General features: G+C 46.9%; 1 protein-coding gene across 3 annotated transcripts in view; it reads left to right on the forward strand.

The window, feature by feature from the left end:
• The first annotated feature begins 1,064 nt into the window (after nucleotides 1–1,064).
• LOC127046307 (antigen WC1.1-like) overlaps nucleotides 1,065–21,508 on the forward strand; it is an 82,478-nt gene continuing 62,034 nt past the window's right edge. For all 3 annotated transcript variants that reach the window (XM_050943182.1, XM_050943200.1, XM_050943190.1), the window contains exons 1-3: nucleotides 1,065–1,181; nucleotides 4,688–5,002; nucleotides 20,649–20,963. In XM_050943182.1, coding sequence (XP_050799139.1) covers nucleotides 1,121–1,181; nucleotides 4,688–5,002; nucleotides 20,649–20,963 — 691 coding nt within the window. In that variant the 5' untranslated portion in view covers nucleotides 1,065–1,120. The remainder of the gene's footprint in view (nucleotides 1,182–4,687; nucleotides 5,003–20,648; nucleotides 20,964–21,508) is intronic.

Genomic DNA, 21,508 nt, shown 5'->3' on the forward strand with positions numbered 1-21,508 from the left:
AACGCCTCAGTTAGGCCTGTTCTAACGCACACCTACAAGTGGCTCCTTCAGGCTGGATTTTACCTTTGATTGACCATCCCCCACCCACTTTCCACTGGACGTCGGCTATGTTGTTTTCCTGGTTAACTTGCTCCAGTGAAGCTTGTGTCCTATGGTCAATGTGCTGCTCTTCACTGTACAGAAGAGAAGGGTTTCAGCTGCACAGACTATTAAGGAGATTCTCTATTCAGACTGACAGAAATGGTCAGGACCCTGCAATTCTCTCTAGCTCCAAGACTGACTAACACAGCCTGTGCTACCTACAGTTACCACACAGGGCAGTCCTAGCACTGGCCTGGACAGAGAGTCCTGGAGTGGGTTGCTACCTACACTACGATATGCAAGATGGTCACTCAGAAACTAATCACTAAGTGTTAAGAACAAGCTCTAACTGGGTGAACAGGAAGCCCTCTGAGACTCTGCTGCCACTGATGGTCACAGTGACACACTCCTACCACTAATGTACCACTGCTGTTCCCACTCTGTTTGGGAAGCCCTGAGCAGTCTGGATTCCACAAAGGCAGCAGGGGTTGTTCCCTTCTCCTTTGGATACAGCTAACCCCAGTGGTAACATCCCAGCTCTGTGGTTTTAGTGGCCAGGCTACAATTGGACACACACAGCTCTGTGGGGTTCAATTTTAGATGTTTCTTTTTTTCCATATTTATTTTCTTAATTAGTTTATCAAATGAGCAGCATTCAAGGCTCACTTTTATTTGCCTAAAAAGGCACACTGTTTTCACACTGTTCTGCCCTGCGCCAAGGAGGGTGGTTACATGATGATCCGAGACTGAAGCGAAGATGACATCAGAAGTGGACTCGTCACTCATATATGGTCACAGATAGAGTTTTAGAATTGTATTGGATGTTTTAGCTGCACAAAGTTTTAGATAAATCCTCTGATAATGTCTAAAAAGGTGAATAATGTTTCTATTGGTTCCTTCTGGCAGCTGATGCCAGCCTCTGAATCTATATATTTCCCTTCCACAGCTTTGTTGTCACTTGTCAGACACAGACGAGCCCTGCAGAGTGTTTTGGTGCAGCCAGTGCAGTGTCAGGAGGGGACAGCAGATCTGGCTGGCAATGAAGGGACATCTCTCCACTCAGCTGTTTTGGTTTCTTCTCTTTGTTCAGGACACCATGGGTAAGTGCCTTATTTATTTCACTGTATGAACTGGGCCGACAAGAACTAGAAAGAGAGTTTTGAATCCACTAGAAATGGAGTTTTATTCCAGAAATCAATGAAACAAAGGGAAAGCAGGCAATTGGGTTTAAATAAATGTGTGTGCATAATTATCTCCCCATTGGTTATTCTGAGAGAGGAGGTTTATATATTTGCAATTATCATAGATTTGACCCAGTCCCAAACTGTGTTTACTTTATAAAATACCCCAGTCTTGTAGCATTGTGAGTTGGTTTTAGTGAACTAATGGCGTCAGTGCTTAGAAATTCCTGGTAAACCAATGAACCACAAGAAAAGGAAAGTGGGCTTCCCTGTTGTGAGCTCCAGCCTCATCCGCCATCCAGCTCTGTACCGCTGTATGGAACCTGTGAATAATTCCAGATATACAGTCCGTACCATTTGAAATAACACTGCTGTCCTGTGTACGTCCAACATGCTGGGCACCTTCAGTAGGGTTTGAATGATGCTCTTGTCAGTACATTGAACTGTCCAGTAGCAGCCTGTTTCTGTGAGTTGCTGCAGTCTGAGACGCTGCTGTTCTGTAGCTGCAGCATGAACAGGTGAAGCTGAAGATGAAAGTCAGATTTTAGAAACCTCAAATATTTAGCTAGAGACAAACTGTGGTACCACAGCTGGTATGTACAGATCACAGATAGCTCTGCAGGTTCTCTGTGACTGAGAGGGTAAGTGCTGAGGATTACAGAGCAAGGGATTTTTTGGAGTAGGGATTTTTACCTGAACTTCCCCAAAAATTCACACAGACATAGCTGGAGTTTGATCTCATGATAAAACTGACCTTTACCAGAGTGAAAACGAAGAGAATTCCACTGGGATTCCTGGGTAATCAAATCGCCATGGCATGGGCCATGTGAAACCAGGGGGCCCTATTTTTCCTGCAGGGTGGAGTGACTCCCATTACCTACAATGGGTGAAACTCGTACCCTGAAGGGAGAGAAGATGGCCCTGGACTTCACTGGTCCACAGTCTGGTCAGAGTAATAACAGAGGCTGGTTACAACCTTTCTTTTCTTGCCTTTAAATTTGACTCCATGTGGAACAGGAATGTCCCCATCTCACTTGTGTCCAGGTAAAACTTCATAACCCAACAGTCCATGAGAATGTTTTCAGCTTGATTTAAATGCAGCTTAGAATGGCTGCTAAACTCCCTGCCACCCTCCCTCAATAACGGGGCACTTTACAAATCTACAAATAGACACGTACAAACGGGCTGGATTCTGGTTCCACTCGAAAGTTTCACAGTGGTGAAACCGACACTCCAACAGGTTAATGTTTTCATCTTTGACTGTCAAAGTTTTAGAAAAGCAAACAAAAAAAATTGCAGCAGAACAGAAATGGTTTTGTGAAATTGTTGTCCATGTCTTTTCCGGCCATTGCTGAGCCCTCTGTGACAGGAGCAGTCCCAGGAAGGCCAGTGTAGTCAGTGGGACAACTCCTGGGAGTAAGACCCAACAGTGTTCCACAATCTGGACTTAAATAAAAAAGTCTCAAGGAGGGAGGCGACTCAAATACAGCCAGCGACTACAGCACAATGGGATTTAAAAAGAACAGGGACATCTTAAAATCAACCCATCACTCCATAGGACTAATGTACATTATAAGCTCCCTTCCAACAAAACACTTAAATAAGAGCTTACCATTAAGCACAAGAGTTAGTCCCCTATGACTAAAAGCCTTTGCTGGTTTGGGGCCACAGAGAGCATGAGGCAGATGTAACATGTTGGTGACTGCTCAAACATGCTGTGGTGGATATGCCCTACTGGGAATGTCACTAAGAGGAACTCATAATAATTAACCCCCATCACTGCTATGATGCAGACACCATGGAATATATGAGTGCACATGTAAGCCTGTGCCCCTGTGTAAAGTACAGATAGTTCTATGGTGAAAACCCTGCACTGGGAATCCGGTGATTAGTGTGTGTTCTTGACTCTGCCACAGATTTAGTATGTGACCTTGGTGCATCTCACTTCATTTCTCACTTCCTCATGTTCTCCTTCGGTAAAATGGAAATAATACCTACCTGTGTGATTGAGGGTGGAGGGATAATGTGAGGATCAAATTCACCAGCTATAAAAATAACTTTAAATAAATTAAAATTAACAAAGTAAACTCTTTTGTCCCAAGCCCACCACATGGGTTCCCACAGAGTGCGGAAGGGTCGGGAAAGACACCAAGTTTCTTAATCTGACTCAGTGTCACAGAATGAATCCCCTCAACAAGAGAGATGTGGAGGTGGGTCCAGAGCTCCTGGACTTCCCATAATAGTCACTGTGCTCTGGGGAAGAGGTTTGTTTTCATCATGAGATTATATAGAACAGTGCCCCCCCTCACAGCTCCCCATCAATATACAGCTGTAATTGCAGCTAGCGGGAGCTCTCGGCTCTGAGGCTTCTGATGTCCCCTTGCCCCCAGGATGGAGTTACAGCCCCTGTTACTGGAGAGGGAGTGTGCTTTATGAAAACGGAGTATAAAATACTCATCACAGATAAATCTGCAGTTACACTTTGTAACAAGCAGGTAAATGCAGATTGGGAAAAACATTTTCTCTAATTCCTTATGAGAAATATTTAAAGATTTGAAGAAGGTAGAAGGGGAGGGGTCTGAGAGGAGCAGGGACTCAGACAGAAGAGGAAGGAAAGTAGTACTGAATGGCAGATGGGCTGTATGTTGGTGGAGGTGGCACTGAATGGGCAGAGCAGCAGCAAGTCTGAGGTGAGGGGGAGCAGGATAGTGGGATATGTCTGGCTCTCCGTGTTATGTTCACAGCATAAACACAGAGAAGTTAGAAATACTCTTTCTGGAAAGTTGCAATATAATATGACACTGTTACTCAGAATGCAGAACCTTAACACACAAGAACCCGAAAACAGAGAGAGAGACAAAGTAGTCTGCTCCACAAGGCAGAGAGGCACAACTTACCCCACCTCGGTTTTGGCAGGCTCTCTGCAATCTGGCTGCTGAAGGCCCAGATTGACGTTTCCTTACAACGCACTCGATCTTTAGCCTGCAGACAGGACCAGGAAGCCCCTTACTCTTAAAGTGACAGCAGATTGTCATTTTAATAGTTTTCAGTACACCACACCCCTTTCCAGGCAGGAGAGGTTGTTGGAAATGGGTGGAGGAGCTGGTGCAGGGAGAGGTGGGGTGGGGGAACATGTTTTCAAGTGAGTGGTGGGGGAGGAGGGTCAAAAGGAGGAGGAGATGGGGTGGCGAGGGAGGGGAGGAGTCTTTGAGGGCACTACTGCTGTGAATCACACAGCAGTGATGGTGCTCTGCATCCACCAGCATGGAGAACTCAGAGGGAAGGAGATACCTCATGTTGCCTCCTCAGTGACAAGCCTAACTGGGGGATCAGGGAGTTAAGCCCAGGGCCTTTGTGTGATACTGTCCAAGCCAGAGGGTTTGGGCTCTGCATTGTCTGCAACTCTGCTCTGTGTCTGTCTGAAGGTGCTGATGAGCTGAGGCTGGTGAATGGAAGCAGCCCCTGTGCCGGGAGAGTGGAGGTTAAACACCAGGATCAGTGGGGGACAGTGTGTGATGATGACTGGGACATGGAAGATGCTGAGGTGGTTTGTAAGCAGCTGGGATGTGGATCTGCTGTCAGTGCCCCTGCCTGGGCTCATTTTGGAGAAGGATCTGGACCAACTTGGCTGATTCAAGCTGATTGTGATGGTGACGAGTCAGCTCTCTGGGACTGCAGACATAGAGGATGGGGTGCATTCCAGTGCTACCATCTTTATGATACAGGAGTGATCTGCTCAGGTAAGAACTCGGCCAACCTGCCTCCATAGGAAACTCCACATGAGGGAGAAGGGACTGAACCCAAAGTGTGTGACATTCCTGCTGACTCAGAGCTGGAGGGTGCCCTGCACTGGGGTCAGGATGGAACTGACCAATCTCTCCCTGAGCTCCCCTGGGCAGACTGGGGATGAGCAGGCTGTGCCATTCTCTGGGCAGGTCAGGCAGCTGTCATGGAGTAAGGGTGGGATGGGGGACATCCCCATTAGCAGGTCTGTGCTGGTAGGTGCCTGTGTATAGAAGCCCAGTGTCTCCCCAGGGCAGCAGTAGGGCCGCCCAGAGGATTCAGGGGGCCTAGGGCAAAGCAATTTCGGGGACCCCTTCTGTAAAAAAAAGTTGCAATAATATAGAATACTATATTCCTGTGGGGGCCCCTCTGGGGCCCGGGGCAAATTGCCCCACTTGCCTCCCCCAGGTGGCCCTGGGAAAAATAAATATTTAAAAACCTTCTGCATCTCGGCACAAACCCAGTTTTGAGAAAACTTCTTTTCAAATCATGTTTACAAGGTATCACTGGTTCTCAGCATCAGCTAGTGCTAAAAGGCACTAAAGCTCATTAAAAGGATTGGACAAATATTTTCCATAAAAACTTCTTTGGATCAAAAACTAGGGGTTTTTGAAAGGCAGAAAAAATCATGGACAACGTCTGCTTTCCTTCAAAATTTGTTGTGGTTTTTTAATTGAAAAGCTGAAATTAGTCTGCAAAAACCTGAACATGGTTTGGGGTTTTAGAAGTGCGTGGCCAAATATTTGCTGCTTGCTGTGTTTGATTGTTTAAAGAAACAATAAAAAAATTCTGCTTAAAAAAATCCAAAACTTTTGAACCACCTCAGCTTGTGACCAAATGCCTGAGCTCATCCAATCAGAGATTTTTCCAGGTTTCCGATACTCTGCTGGCTTCCTTGACTCATATCTGTCTCCATAACTTTGGGTTTATTTAGGTTAGAACATAAGAATGGCCATACTGGGTCAGACCAAAGGTCCATCCAGCCCAGTATTCTGTCTGCTGACAGTGGCCAATACCATGTGCCCCAGAGAGAGTGAACCTAACAGGTAATGATCTAGTGATGTCTCTCCTGCCATCCATCTCCACCCTCTGACAAACAGAGGCTAGGGACACCATTCCTTACACATCCTGGCTAATAGCCATTAATAGACTTAGATAAATTCATGGAGGTTGTTTCCTAGAGACTGGCTCCATGGGGTACCTCACAAACTGGAGACAGTTACTGTGGGTTTTTCTTTAATATAGTTTATGTACATACTCCATGAACTGAGCATTTGAGCTTGTTCCAGAATCTGGGATAAGCCTATGTTGTGAAAACTGAAATGCCCAAAATAGCACATGCATGTGAATGGACGCAGGGTGCTGGGGCTGGGGGCCCCTGTGGGGCCTGGGGCCTGTGACACATTGCCTCACTGGCGCCCACACCTCCCCAGGCAGTCCTGGGCAGCAGCAGCAGTTGTGACCTTCCCTGTGGCTGCTGGAGCTGGAGCTGGGGAGGGGGGAGGCGAGTGTTGTGGAGTTTTCCCCAGAGTTCCCTGAGACAGCAGGGGAGGAGCCCTGAGCCTGACCATAGCAAGGGCGGGGAGGCCAGGCCAGCTGGGGGTAGGTGCAGGGGGCAAAAACTTGGTCCACAGCTCCACACACCTCCCTCCTTCCCCTAATCCCCCCGAGGTCAGACATGAAGCTCCCACATGATGTGTAGCTCTTCGTTCCGCAGCCCACCTGGCTGTCTTCCCATGCAGGGTGGGCTAGATTTATCCCCCAGTGTAATGTTATCGAGATTACACCTGGATCCCTGTGCACTCTGCATTTGGGAAATAACTATGTATGTATAGCCTGGCTTCATCAAAGCTTGTGTTGATAAAATCATAGAATACCAGGGTTGGAAGGGACCTCAGGAGGTCATCTAGTCCAACCCCCTGCTCAAAGCAGGCCCAATCCCTGTTTGCACACAGGTCTAAAGAGAGTGACTAATGCACTGTTAAAAACATCTCTGACACAAGTAATACTAAGCCCTGGTCTACATTACAGAGTTAGGTTGATGTAGGCAGCTTACGTTGACCAAACTCCATAAGCATCTACACTAAAATGTAGCTCCTGACAATGTAACTTGACCACTACACCGACATGATAACTCCACCTCCATGAGAGGCGTAGCACTTAGGTCAATGTAGTTAGGTCAACGCAGTGTCAGTGTAGATGCTGCATTGCTTTCATAGACTGTTGCTGCCTTTCTGAAGCCATCCCACAATGCTCCACACTGACAGTTAAATCGATGCAAGCACGGTCGGCAGGTTTGGCAGGCCAGGGGAGGCTGAGCCTCCCCAAACAGCCAGGCATGGCCCCATCCCGAATCCCCTCCTGCTTCCTGCCACTTCCTCCTGGCCTCAGCCCAGGGAGGCTGCTCCTCTTCCCCAAGGGGTTGGGGCTAGTACATGCCAGCCTGGGGCCCGGGACTCCAGGTGGTTGGGGCCTCGGGCTGGGGGCACTCAAGCAGGCTAGTCATGGAGGCCCGGGGCTGGGGCGGGGCAGCGGCCATGGTCAGCGGTTTGAGGTTCTGGCACAGGAGTGGGAATGGAAGGGGTGGAGAAGGGGCAGGGCCTCAGGCAGATGGGGCAGGGTTGGGGGCTAGGCTCCCTGAATGCGTGGCTCACACGCTGCCCATGAGTGCAAGCGCTCCTGGTGAGGATGCATACCACCAACACAAGGAGCGTAGTGTGGGCATGCAGAAGCAATTTAATTACTGCTGCAGCTATATATTCACATAACTTAGGTCAACTAAATTTTGTAATGTAGACTTGCCCTTAGTGTAGGAACACTGATAGCTGCAGCTGGCTGAACAGTGATAACACCTCTTTGTTCTGATTAGCTCAATTTGCACCTCTGCAAATCCCTGATCACCACCACTGGTGAGATCACATCTGAGCACTGGGGTCAATGCTCTGTGTGTCTCCCCCTTACACCCAGCCACTCTTTTACCATCCTCAGTGATAAGATTCCCAGAAACTGTGGGGGAGGTCACCCCTCCCCTGTACCCTCTTGGCCCTGTATCAGAACACAGGGACCACAGTCACCATAACCCCCAGCGCCAACTGTCAGGGGGAGTTGGCAAACAGGTCTGCCAAAGGAATGTATTTGCTTCTCTGACCAGCCCGGTTGTCAGGTAGGGATGAAAAAGGTCAATTTGCAAATTAGGTAAACAAAACTGTCAAGCTCCAAGTTGGGGAGGAGACATCATGTCATCTACACACAGCAGGCGAGAGGAGCTTAATCTGAATTTTACTTCTCAAAGAGTATATTGCAAAAGTTTACTGGGCTATAAAGACAGGTGAGCTGAACCTCAAGCAATAAGCAATTGAATCAACTGATTGTATAGAACAACAATTCTAATTTGACCCAAGTGAAAACTTTGACAATGGTTAAGCTGCTGGTGTGCTGAGAGCACAATCTGCCATGCTGCCCATGTATTCCCCTGTCCGTCTGTCTGTATCCCTCTGCTGTTTCTTGTCTTCTGCTTAGATTGTAAATTCTTTGGGGCAGAGACTGTGTTTCTCTTCTATGTTTGTACAGCGCCTAGCACAATGGAGTCCTGGACCATGAGTAGGGCTCCCAGGTGCTATGATACTACTACTAATGTTCCTGGTGTGATAAGTGCCTGTTGTATTTTGCACAACATCTGTGAGACCCAGGTTGAAATTCTGGAGGATGAATGAGGGCAGAAACTGGATAAAACTTCTCAAAATTATGGGCAGCCTGAGACGGACCCCCTGAAAAATGGTCCAAGTGGTTAAGGGAAGAGAGTGAGGGTGCCTTGTGCTTCTGCTAGGATGCCACAGGAAGTTATGGCTAATGAACACTCTGTGAGCAAACAAAAGAGTTTTGGTTTGATTATATTCTGAATGAATAGCATGGGGTGGGAGGTATTATGCCATTTATGGGCTGAGCTCTACCTGATTAAGTTTTTCCGTGAAAATGGTAGCCAACAGAGAAGAGCAACAAAGGTCTAGAAAATGTCAGCTAGGAGGAGAGATGAAAAAAATGGGTTGGTTTAGTCTGGAGAAGAGAAGGCTGATGGGGGGACACCCTAACATTCTTCAAGTACATAAAAGGTTTCTATAAATAGGAGGGCACTAAATTGTTCTCCTTAGCCACTGAGGATGGGGCTAGAATTAAAAGGATTAAACTGAAGCAAGAGAGATTTAGATTAGACATTGGGGAAAACTTCTTAACCGTAAGACTCTTTAAGTAGTGGAACCAATTACCTAGGGAGGTTGTGGAATCTCTGTCACTGGAGGTTTTTAAGAAAGGGTCAGACAACATCTGTCAGGGATGGTCTAGATCAATGGTTCTCAAAGTCAGGCCACCACTTCTTCTGGGAAAGCCCCTGGTGGGCCGGACCAGTTTGTTTACCTGCCGCATCTGCAGGTTCGGCCAATCGTGGCTCTCACTGGCTGCGGTTTGCTGCTCCAGGCCAATGGGGACTGCGGGAAGCGGCGCGAACCGAAGGATGTGCTGGCCGCCCTTCCTGCAGTCTCCATTGGCCTGGAGTGGTGAACCGTGGACAGTGGGAGCTGCAATCGGCTGAACCTGTGGACATGGCAGGTAAACAAACCGACCTGGCTTGCCAGGGGCTTTCCCTGAACAAGCAGCAGCCCGACTTTGAGAACCACGGGTCTAGATAATACACATGCTATGTCTACACTGCAGACTTAACACCTGTACCACTGCAGCTGCGCCACTGTAAGGTATCCCATGTAGCCGCTCTATGCCGATGGGAGAGAGCTCTCCTGCCGCCATAATTAAACAAGCCCTAACGAGTGGCAGTAGGTTTGTCAGTGGGAGAGCATCCCCCACCAACACAGCTCTGTCCATACCTGTCAAGGTCCATTCCAATCCTACACTTCTATAAATCTATGGAAATGAATTTATTGAGTTTATCAAAAAAAAGTAACTATGTCTCTTAGAGGTGTAGATTTTTCACAGCCATGACCCATGTTCCTCAGGGATCAATTTTGGGGCCAATCTTATTTTATTACTTTTTATTACTGACTTTGACACAAAAATCGAGAATGTGCTAATAAAATTTGCGGATGACACAAAGCTGGGAGGTATTGCTAACACAGAGAAGGACCGGGATATCATACAGGAAGATCTGGATGACCTTGTAAACTGGAGTAATAGTATTAGGATGAAATTTAATAGTGAAAAGTGCAAGGTCATGCATTTAGGGATTAATAACAAGAATTTTAGTTATAGATTACTGTGTACAGTTCTGGTCTCCCAGTTTAAGAAGGATGAATTCAAACTGGAAGAGGTTCAGAACATGGTCTCCCGTGTTTAAGAAGGATGAATTCAAACTGGAAGAGGTTCAGAACCTGTGGACATGGCAGGTAAACAAACCGGCCTGGTCTGCTAGGGGCTTTCCCTGAACAAGCAGCAGCCCGACTTTGAGAACCACGGGTCTAGATAATACTAGGCTACTAGGATGATCCGAGGAATGGAAAACCTGTCTTATGAAAGGAGACTCAAAGAGCTTGGCTTGTTTAGCCTAACCAAAAGAAGGTTGAGGGGGGGATATGATTGCTTTTTATAAATATATCAGAGGGATTAATATTAGGGAGAGAGAGGAATTATTTAAGCTTAGTACCAATGTGGACACAAGAACAAATGGGTATAAACTGGACACTAGGAAGTTTAGAATTGAAATTAGACGAAGGTTTCTAACCATTAGAGGAGTGAAGTTCTGGAACAGCCTTCCAAGGGGAGTAGTGGGGGCAAATGACATATCTGGCTTTAAGACTACGCTTGATAAGTTTATGGAGGGGATAATATGATAGGATAACCTAACTTTGGCAATTAATTTGGCAATTGATCTTTGATTATCAGCAGATAAGTATACCCAGTGGTCTGTGATGGGATGTTAGATGGGGTGGGATCTGAGTTACTACAGAGAATTCTTTCCTGGGTGCTGGCTGGTGACTCTTGCCCACATGCTCAGGGTTTAACTGATCGCCATATTTGGGGTCGGGAAGGAATTTTCCTCCAGGGCAGATTGTCAGAGGCCCTGGAGGTTTTTTGCCTTCCTCTGCAGCATGGGGCACGAGGTCACTTGCTGGAGGATTCTCCGCAGCTTGAGGTCTTCAAACCACAATTTGAGGACTTCAATAACTCAGACATAGGTTACGGGTTTGTTACAGAAGTGGATGCGTGAGATTGTGTGGCCTGCATTGTGCAGGAGGTCAGACTAGATCATAATGGTCCCTTCTGACCTTAAAGCCTATGAGTCTATGTAGTTAGGGCGACCTAAGTTTTAAGAGTAGACCAGCCAAAAGAATGTGGTACAAACTGAAAAACTTGGGTATTGAGGGAGAGCCCCACCAAGGAGTATTCACCCATGACAGTGATGCATCAGAAAGTGTTCTCGTTCTCCATCTCCTGTGGGGTTGAATGCAGTGGGAAGGAACTGTGATAAGGTTGTTTGGAATTGTGCTCCCAGTATGGTGCATTCCCTATAGTTTGCAGAACATTGGAGCACTGGGTCTCAGTGCTTGGCTTTTGCAGCAAAAGGTGCTTTTATCACAGTTGTTTGCCTCTGCATTGTCCGCATTGTGTCTCTCCCAAGGGCCGTGTGCTCCATTCTGACCTTTTGTGCATGCTCCAGGAAACCTTTCCAGCTACTTTCAGGACCTTCCATTGGGATTAACTTTATGCTCCATGGAACAAATCATCTATAGCTTTTTCTTATTTTTCCTGAGATCTGACAGCCTCTCTGCAGGCTACCGCTCCCTTCTTCACACAGTTACACATGCACAGGGAAATAGGAAAAAGCACAGTCATTTATGGTCCCATTCCTCATAGTCTCCATGCCAACAAAGATAAAATGTTCTTGTTCCCATAATGTTGGAATTCCATTCCCATCTTCTCTTCCAACTCCATGATTTCCTTTGTGATAGTAAGATATTCCCCCATTTATTTCCCATTCCACAGACCCTCTGTACTTTATTTGAGTGGTGGACATGCATGTGTGGAGAGGAAGAGGCAGGCTTTGAGTAGGCTAGTTTTTTTAAATGTGCATGGTTTGGAGCAGTTGGGGGGGTGGATGTATGACTTTTTTCTTTTCTAGGGTGAGTGGAGGAATGGCAGGAACAGGTTTATGACTGCATGTGCCTTTCTGCAGGCTTTACTGACTACAGCTGAGTGAATAATTCATTTTTCAGTTCAGTGGCCAAACCAAAAATCTGAAAAAAGAGCTGGTTCATTTACAGCCAAAACTGAATGTTTTTTGGGTTTTTTTTTCTTGCAGAAACAAAACATAATAAATTACTTCTGATCTAATGAAAGATTTGAAAAATAATTTTGAAAATACATTTAAAAAGGAACAAATTTTGGGTGGGAAGGGGAGAAATTTCAGGTATTCATTCAGCTGTATTCAGAACAGCTTGCAGAGATGCATGTGCAGTTACTAACCTGCTAGAGAACCTTTGCTGATTTGCTACCAGGTCCAGGGTCACCTCATTTTGATTTTCTCTGACAGTGCCCTGTAGAAGTCTGCATTCTGGTGACTCTTATCCAGAGGGAACGGGACATGCTTATCTCCAGACAGGCCAATCAGGTCCTTGCCCTCTATGGAGATCCATGTGGAAGCAGGGGTGCCATGGTTGGTTTGTGAATGTGAACTCCCCTGGTACTGAAAAGAGGCACTTCTGGCTGCCTGCCAGCATTTAACCTGAGAGGGTACATCTGGTCAAGATGACCCCAGAACTATGGAGCACACACAGGCACAAAGCAGGTTGATGCAGGTATGAAGCAATGCAGTGAGGGACACTAGCTGGAGGACTGACAGCAGCATTAGCATTAGGAATTATTTTACATGAATCTTACAATGGAATAAACTAATTGTGAAGTGGAGCTACTCCTTCTTCAACGAAGATTAGTTATGGCAACTTAAGATGCCAAATAAGTTGCTCTGAGAACAGAGTTCATGTGAACACAAGGTATTTAAGGCGAGCTAATTACAGTTAATGTGAGGTAACATCCCCTGTAGAGAAGCCATAAGTAACTGAGAAGTGCTTCACACCAGAACCTGTGTTCTGTGTGTCAGGCTCTGTTGGCATGAGGCCGACACATGAGATCCTAATTGCACGCAGTCTGAGCAGCTCTACTCTCTGGCATCATGCAGAACGTTCTCCTGCTTCATTCCCACTAGTATTGTATCTAGTCTGTTCTAGACTATCTTCAGTCACAGTGACTCGGTTACTTCCCCTTTGTGTCTATTCCACTCTCTACTACTTCCACTGCTGGGGAATTATTCCTCCTCTCACCCTTTGCTTTTCTCTTCTGAACTCTCAGCCATTATTTTAGTATTTTCAGATCATCTGAATTATGAAGCTCCTCCCCTCCTTGTTCTCAGCCCTGTGAAAACACTTACTATTCCTTGCCCCTTATTCTCCTTTACTCTCCAGTCTCACAGATTGAGTCTCTTTCAAGCCTCCAGGCTTCATCATTGAATTGTTTCCTTTCTTTGAACTTTTGCCAGTTTTTTTCAATATCCTTCCTGTGATGAAGGGACAGAAATACAACATTCCAGCTGCGGATGTACTTAGATCATGTAAACACTTATCAGTCCCATCCAGTCCCACCTGCAGACACAGTCACACATTCTGCTTTGTGTCTATCTGTTCACTCCTGAGAATTATGTTGTTGGCTACCCCCATCCCCCAGCAGGGTCGCACTTTGCCCTTTTATTCAAATTCTCTCTCATCACTAGAACACAGTGTTACCAGATTTGCCCATTACTTTGGGCTACACTCATTTATTAGGGTTACTTCTCTGGGGTGGAGGGTTCTGCAATTCTATCAATGTACTGCTTGTGTCACTTGTTCTCATACGAAGCTCTACTCCCTTCTGCAAGTTCCCTCCAAATGGAATAATCCTGCAAGACCTAAATTCCCTAGGGCACGGTTCTTCCAGCCCCAGAATCAGACCAACACACACACACGTTAACAGAGCACGTCTGAGAGGACCGGGTTAATCAGCACTTCCAAGCTGACTCCTTGTATGCTCCTGGACTAAGCAGACTGGGTTGAGCAGCGCTTCCAAGTTGCTGACCTCATATGTCCCAGGTTCAGCACATCCCTATCCAAACTTTCACGTTACAATTGTTCTGGTAGTAACCCACTTGATGAGCAAACCCCACAGGATTTTTGGGTGCTGCAAGGATCTTTAGCTGAGGACCATTGCTGCAGAGCGAATGAGGAAACCAAAAAAACAGAGGAGAGAGAGAGTGAAGCAACCAGCTTAACTATGGAAGTTATGATAATATTAAATCTAACTTAAATTTGATTATAAAAGTCAGGTTTAGAAAACTATAACTGCTCACACAAGTCAGGGTCAGAAGACTATACCTAGAGAGAGAGAGAGATGAGTTCTCACCACTCTGTGAAGCTTGAATCAATCGGGGGTCCCTGGTGGTGGTCTGGAGTGCTTGAGCAGAGGGTCCGGAGTGCTGGAGACAGGCAGAGCCCCCACCACGATCAGGAGAAGATGACGTCCCAATGGAACTGATGCAGATTTGGATCCAGGCATCAGAACACTTGCTTGAGCAGGGTAGGGGTTTTTGTAGGGAAACAACAATTGTTCAAGGGAGAATACTAGATTTGTTTATGGGTAAACTCATGGCTCAAGGGAGTATACCAAAGTTGTTTTGTTTAGGCTAGACAATAGGAACTGATCATTACTGGCTATGGGTGCTGTTCCTTGGAGGAAGTTCAGAATGCAATTAGGGAGCTTCAATATTTTGGATAACAATAAAGGATTTATTACTAGAATTGATATGATAACTACTGAGCTGGGTGTGTGCAGGCATGGGTTCATTAACATCTGGAGCAGAGATCGCCCATCATGCAGTGCTTCTCTTCTTTTCTAGTCCCAGAGTTCAGTGTGATTCTTGCCTTGGAATCTCTGTTCTCCATTCTGTATGCTAATGGAGATACCTCCTTGTCCCATCTTCAATGCAAATAAGGCTAGGGGAGTTTCCTTAATCCCATCACCCTTGTCCCAGGGGTTTAGGTGTGTCTCCTGCTGCCTTTTCATTGCTTTTTGTAAGGCCTGGTCCACACTACGCAGTTAAACCGATTTTAACAGCGTTAAATCAATTTAACGCTGTACCAGTCCACACTACAACGCATTTTATATCGATTTAAAGGGCTCTTTAAATCGATTTCTGTACTCCTCCCCAACGAGAAGAGTAACACTAAAATCGATATTAACATATCGATTTAGGGTTAGCGTGGCTGCAAATCGAAGTTATTGGCCTCCGGGTGGTATCCCACAGTGCACCACTGGCCTCTCTGGACAGGAATCTGAACTCTAATGCGCTGACCAGGTATACAGGAAAAGCCCCGCGAACTTTTGAATTGCATTTCCTGTTTGGCCAGCGTGGAGCTCTCATCAGCACAGGTGACCATGCAGAGCTCATCAGCACAGGTAACAATGAAGTCTCCTGAGAACAGAAAAAGAGCACCAGCATGGACCGCACGAGAGGTACTGGATCTTATCGCTATATGGGGAGAGGATTCAGTGCTAACAGAACTGCATTCCAAAAGACGAAATGAAAAAACTTTTGAAAAAATTTCCAAGACCATGATGGAGAGAGGCCACAGCAGGGACTCAGTGCAGTGCAGAGTGAAAGTGAAGGAGCTCAGACAAGCCTACCAGAAAACCAAAGCAGCAAACGGAAGATCAGGATCAGAGCTAAAAACATGCCGCTTCTATGCTGAGCTGCATGCAATTTTAGGGGGCTGCGCCACCACTACTGCCCCTTGTCCGTGGATTCCGAGGTGGGGGTTATAATCTCAACCATGGATGAGGATTCAGCAGAGGGGCAAGATGAGGAGGAGGAAGAGGAAGATGAGCTTGCAGAGAGCACACAGCACTCCATTCTCCCCAACAGCCAGGAGCTTTTTGTGACCCAGACAGAATTACCCTCCCAGCCCTCCCAAGCCACTAGCCCAGACAGTGAAACCATGGAAGCGACCTCTGGTGAGTGTACCTTTGTAAATATAAAACATGGTTTAAAAGCAAGCGTTTTTTAATGATTGATTTGCCATGAGGGCTTGGGATGCATTCGCAGCCAGTAAAGTTACTGCAAAAGTTTGTTAACATGTCTGGGGAGGGAGCGGAAATCCTCCAGGGACATCTCCATGAAGCGCTCATGGAGGTACTCCAAACCAGAAGGTTTCTGGGCAAGGCAGCTTTGTTCCGTCCACCATGGTAAGACACTTTACCACGCCATGCATGTAGCAAGTAATCAGGTATCATTGCATGACAAAGCATAGCTGCGTATGGTCCCGGTGATTGCTGGCATTCAAGAAACATCCGTTCTTTATCTTGCTCTGTTATCCTCAGCAGAGTGATATCGTTCATGATAACCTGGTTGAAATTAAGGAATTTAAGTAAGGGGACAGAGAGATGGGGGAGGGGAGGAAGGATAGCGCTGAGCTTTTTAGCATTTGGCCAGCAGGAATCTTCCCAGCTACCAGCCACGCGGTGGTGGGGGGAGAAAAGGGGGTGATTAGCAGTGATCTTCCATGATACTAGCCATGCAGTGGGGGGAGGGGTAAAGCAATTCTAGAGAATTGGTTTGGGGAGGGGAGGGGTTGGTGTCTGCTGCTCCTTGTTAACAGGAAAGAAGCAGCAAAGGGAACTGTCTATATGAAGGCTGGGGAAGCTGTGCCTTACCATGACCGCATGCAAGCTGAATTGTGATGCCCGGACCTGCGTCTGTGAGATCTGTAACACCAGAGCCGCAGGCACTCAATATTAAAAGTTTCCAAGTGCGAACTTGTAGTGAAATCACGTGTGCTATGTAAGGTGAATAGTGTTGTTCACTATGAAAGAGTATAACCTTGTTCTGTAAAATGTATCTTTTTAAATCCTTCTCTCCCTATTTCCGCCCCCCTCATGCAGCTGCATATTTTTCAAGCCTCCCTACTCCATCCCGAAGGTTAGCTCAGATAAGGTGGAGGAAGAAGAGGACGCGAGATGAAATGTTCTCAGAAATCATGGGAGAAACCCGCAATGAAAGAGGTTCCTTTCGAAGGTTTCTAACCATTAGGGGAGTGAAGTTTTGGAACAGTCTTCCGAGGGAAGTAGTGGGGGCAAAAGACTTATCTGGCTTCAAGACTAAGCTTGATAAGTATATGGTGGGGATGTTATGATAGGATAGTTTAATTTGGGCAATTGATCTTGGATTATCACCAGATAAGTCTGCTCAATGGTCTGCGGGGAGATGTTGGATGGGATGGGAACTGAGTTACTGCAGAGAATTCCTTCTTGGGTGCTGGCTGGTGAGTCTTGCCCACATGCTCAGGGTTTAGCTGATCGCCATATTTGGGGTCGGGAAGGAATTTTCCTGCAGGGCGGATTGGCAGGGGCCCTGGAGGTTTTTCGCCTTCCTCTGCAGCGTGGGGCATGGGTCGCTTGCTGGTGGATTCTCTGCAGTTTGAGGTCTTCAAACCATTTTTGAGGATTTCAATAACTCAGTCCTGGATTAGGGGTTGTATAAAAGTGGATGAGTAGGGTTCTGTGGCCTGCCTTGTGCAGGAGGTCAGACTAGATGATCATATTGGTCCCTTCTGACCTATGAGTCTATGAGTCTATGAGCTCATCTGAGGGAGTGAAAGGACGTGGTAGCAAAGTACAGGAAAGATGCCAGTGAACGTGAGGACAGGAAGGACCAATGTGAGGATAGGAGGGACGAACTTGAGGATAGGAGAGACGCTCGAGATGAGAGGTAGTGGCAGGAAGATCAGAGGAGTAGGCAGGAAGATCAGCGGTGGCGGGATGCAACGCTGGAGCTGCTGCGTGATCAAACTGACATCCTCTGACATCTGGTGGATCTTCAAGAGGAGCAGCGGGGTCACAGAGTGCCGCTGCAGCCCCTGTGTAACCACCCTCAGTACTCACCATGTTCCATATCTTCCTCACCCAGACGTGTAAGAACGCGTGGGGGAAGGCTTTGTGCACCAGCCCACTCCACCCCCATGGACAGTCCAACCAAAAGGCTGTCATTACATTGAAATGTGCTTAATGGCCTTTTCCTTCCCTCTTATCCTCCTCCCAAACCACTCCCGGGATACCTTGTTAATTCTCTTCCTCTTTTTATAATTACATGTTTTTTAAACGAAGGGGGAGGGTGAGTTGCTTACAGGGAATGACTTTTAATAAAGAATACATGCTTTTTAAATGATAGTGACTTTATTTCCTTAAGCAAGCTGGAATCGAAGGGGGAGGGTGGGTTGCTTACAGGAGGAGTCAATAAAGGGGAGGAGGTTCATGAAGGGGAAACAAACACAGCAGTCACACTGTACCCTGGCCCATGATGAAACTCATTTTCAAGGCTTCTCTGATGTGCACTGCTTCCTGGTGAGCTCTTCTAATCGCACTGGTGTCTGGCTGCACGTAATCAGTGGCTAGGTGATTTGCCTCAGCCTCCCACCCCGCCATAAAGGTCTCCCCCTTACTTTCACACAGATTGTGGAGCACACAGCAAGCAGCAATAACAAAGGGGACATTGGTTTGGCTGAGGTCTGAGCAAGTGAGTAATGTTCGCCAGCGTGCCTTTAAACGGCCAAATGCACATTCTACCACCATCCTGCACTTGCTCAGCCTGTAGTTGAACAGCTCCTGATCGCTGTCCGGGCTGCCTGTGTATGGCTTCATGAGCCATGGCATCAAGGGGTAGGCTGGGTCACCCAGGATAACGACAAGCATTTCAACATCCCCAACTGTTATTTTCTGGTCCGGGAAGTAAGTCCCTTGCTGCAGCCGTTTAAACAGAACAGTGCTTCTGAAGACGCAAGCGTCATGAACCCTTCCTGGCCATCCCACGTACATGTTGGTGAAACGTCCCCTGTGATCCACCAGTGCTTGCAGCACCATTGAAAAGTACCCCTTGCGGTTTATGTACCAGCTGCCCTGGTGCTCCGGTGCCAAGATAGGGATATGGGTTCCATCTATTGTCCCCCCACAGTTAGGGAATCCCATTGCAGCAAAGCCATCCGCTATGACCTGCACATTTCCCAGAGTCACAATCTTTTGTAGCAGCAGCTTAATGATTGCTTTGGCTACTTGCAACGCAGCAGCCCCCACAGTAGATTTTCCCACTCCAAATTGATTCCCGACTGACCGGTAGCTGTCTGGCGTTGCAAGCTTCCACAGGGCTATTGCCACTCGCTTCTCCACTGCGAGGGCTGCTCTCATCTTGGTATTATGGCGTTTCAGGACAGGGGAAAGCAAGTCACAAAGTTCAAAGAAAGTGCTCTTACACATGTAAAAGTTTCACAGCCACTGTGAATCATCCCACACCTGCAAAACTATGTGGTCCCACCACTCTGTGCTTGTTTCCCGGGCCCAAAAATGGGTAGAACCTCCCCCATTACCAGCAGGAACTCCAAAGCGCAGGGGCCCGGGGTTAGGGAGAAATCAGTGTCCATGTCCTCATCACTCTCGTCGCCGCGCTGCCGTAGCTGCCTCCTCCTCGCCTGCCTTTGCAGTTCATAGTTCACCATAGACTGCATGAGAATGCGCGAGGTGTTTACAACGTCCACGATTGCGCTATTGATCTGAGCAGGGTCCATGCTTGGTGTGCTATGGCGTTTGCTTTCAGTTCACCCAGGAAAAAAGGTGCAAAATGGTTGTCTGCTGCTTTCAGGAAGGGAGGAGTGAGGCTGTACCCAGAACCACCCGCGACAATGATTTTTGCCCCATCAGGCACTGGGATCTCAACCCAGAATTCCAAGGGGCAGGGGAGACTGTGGGAACTATGGGATAGCTACAGAATAGCTACCCACAGTGCAACGCTCTGGAAATCGATGCTAGCCTCGGACCATGGACGCACACCGCCAAATTAATGTGCCTAGTGTGGCCGCGTGCAGTCGATTTTATAATATCTGTTTTATAAAACCGGTTTATGTTAATTCGAAATTACCCTGTAGTGTAGACGTACCCTAAGTCTTTCTTCTGATTGGTTTTGGTTCAAGCAGAGGCTGGGGGGAAGGCCTTTCATGAATAAGACAGGCTGGGAACTGCACCCTGGTTCCCCAAGAACTCAGAGCTGACAGGTAACAACAGGAACTGGCATATAGAGCAGGGGTCAGCAACCTTTCAGAAGTGGTGTTCTGAATCTTCATTTATTCACTCTAATTTAAGGTTTCATGTACCAGCAATACATTTTAACATTTTTAGAAGGTCTCTTTCTCTAAGTCTATAATATATAACTAAACTATTGTATGTAAAGTAAATAAGGTTTTTAAAATGTTTAAGAAGCTTCATTTAAAATTAAAGTAAAATGCAGAGCCCCCTGGATCGGTGGCCAGGACCCAGGCAGTGTGAGTGCCACTGAAAATCAGCTCACATGCTGTCTTTGGCACTCGTGCCATAGGTTGCCTACCCCTGATATAGAGTAAAGGGCTCCTGCTTATTTAACAATGTTTTTGCTGTTGAGAGAAGAAGGTTCCCTCATTTCATCCCCAGGAAGGCCTGGGGAAGGTTATGGGATGTCAGTATAACCAACACTCATTGATGGATGCTTTGACTCTTTAGGTCTCATTGAGGTCCGGCTGGTTGGAGGGAACACCGCCTGCTCGGGACGTGTTGAAGTCAAACATGGAAAAGTGTGGGAGACAGTCTGTGATTCACACTTGGATTTCAACGCTGCTTCTGTTATCTGCAATGAATTAGAGTGTGGACAGGCTGTAACCACCTTTGGAGCAACTCACTTTGGAGAAGGACATGATCTGATCTGGAAGGAAGAGTTCCAGTGTGTGGGGAATGAGTCTCTTCTTCAGAAATGTCCCAGGATGTCCCATGCTAACAACACATGCTCCCATGCTAATGATGTCGGCGTATTGTGCTCAGGTAAGAATTCAAACTGATGAACCACTAACATGGCCCTACAGCTGAACCCCTCAGTCTCTTTTCTCCCACATCCACATATCCCTCACGTGAACCCACATCCCAGAAAACTTTATGTGTTTCCAAGTTGCTGCAAAAGATTCTTGTCTGCTAGAGAGGGTGGCTCCACTCTCCCACCACTCGGGGAAGCAAGAAGAGATGGCGGGAAACCCCATTCTCTCTCTCACATTCCACACTCTATTTCAAGTGTCTCCAATAAATGGGGACAGTTCTATTTACCATTCTCCTGCTATAAGGATAGGCTGCCAGCAGAGCTCTGATTTTCCTTATCCTCCACTAAGAATGCATGTTCTCCACTGCTGAGCACTCTCTTCCCTACAAATACATCTGTAAGGGAAAGGGGCAGGGTCTAGTCATCAGAGCACAGAACCAGAAAACAAGAGACATGGGTTTTATTTCCAGTTCTGGTTCTGTATTCAATAATGCCATGTGCCTCAGTTTCTCCATCTGTAAAACAACAGTTAAAATTTCCTACCTCAGTGAGTGAT

This window comes from Gopherus flavomarginatus, chromosome 1 (assembly GCF_025201925.1).
Source record: "Gopherus flavomarginatus isolate rGopFla2 chromosome 1, rGopFla2.mat.asm, whole genome shotgun sequence".
Taxonomy (NCBI): Eukaryota; Metazoa; Chordata; order Testudines; family Testudinidae; genus Gopherus; species Gopherus flavomarginatus.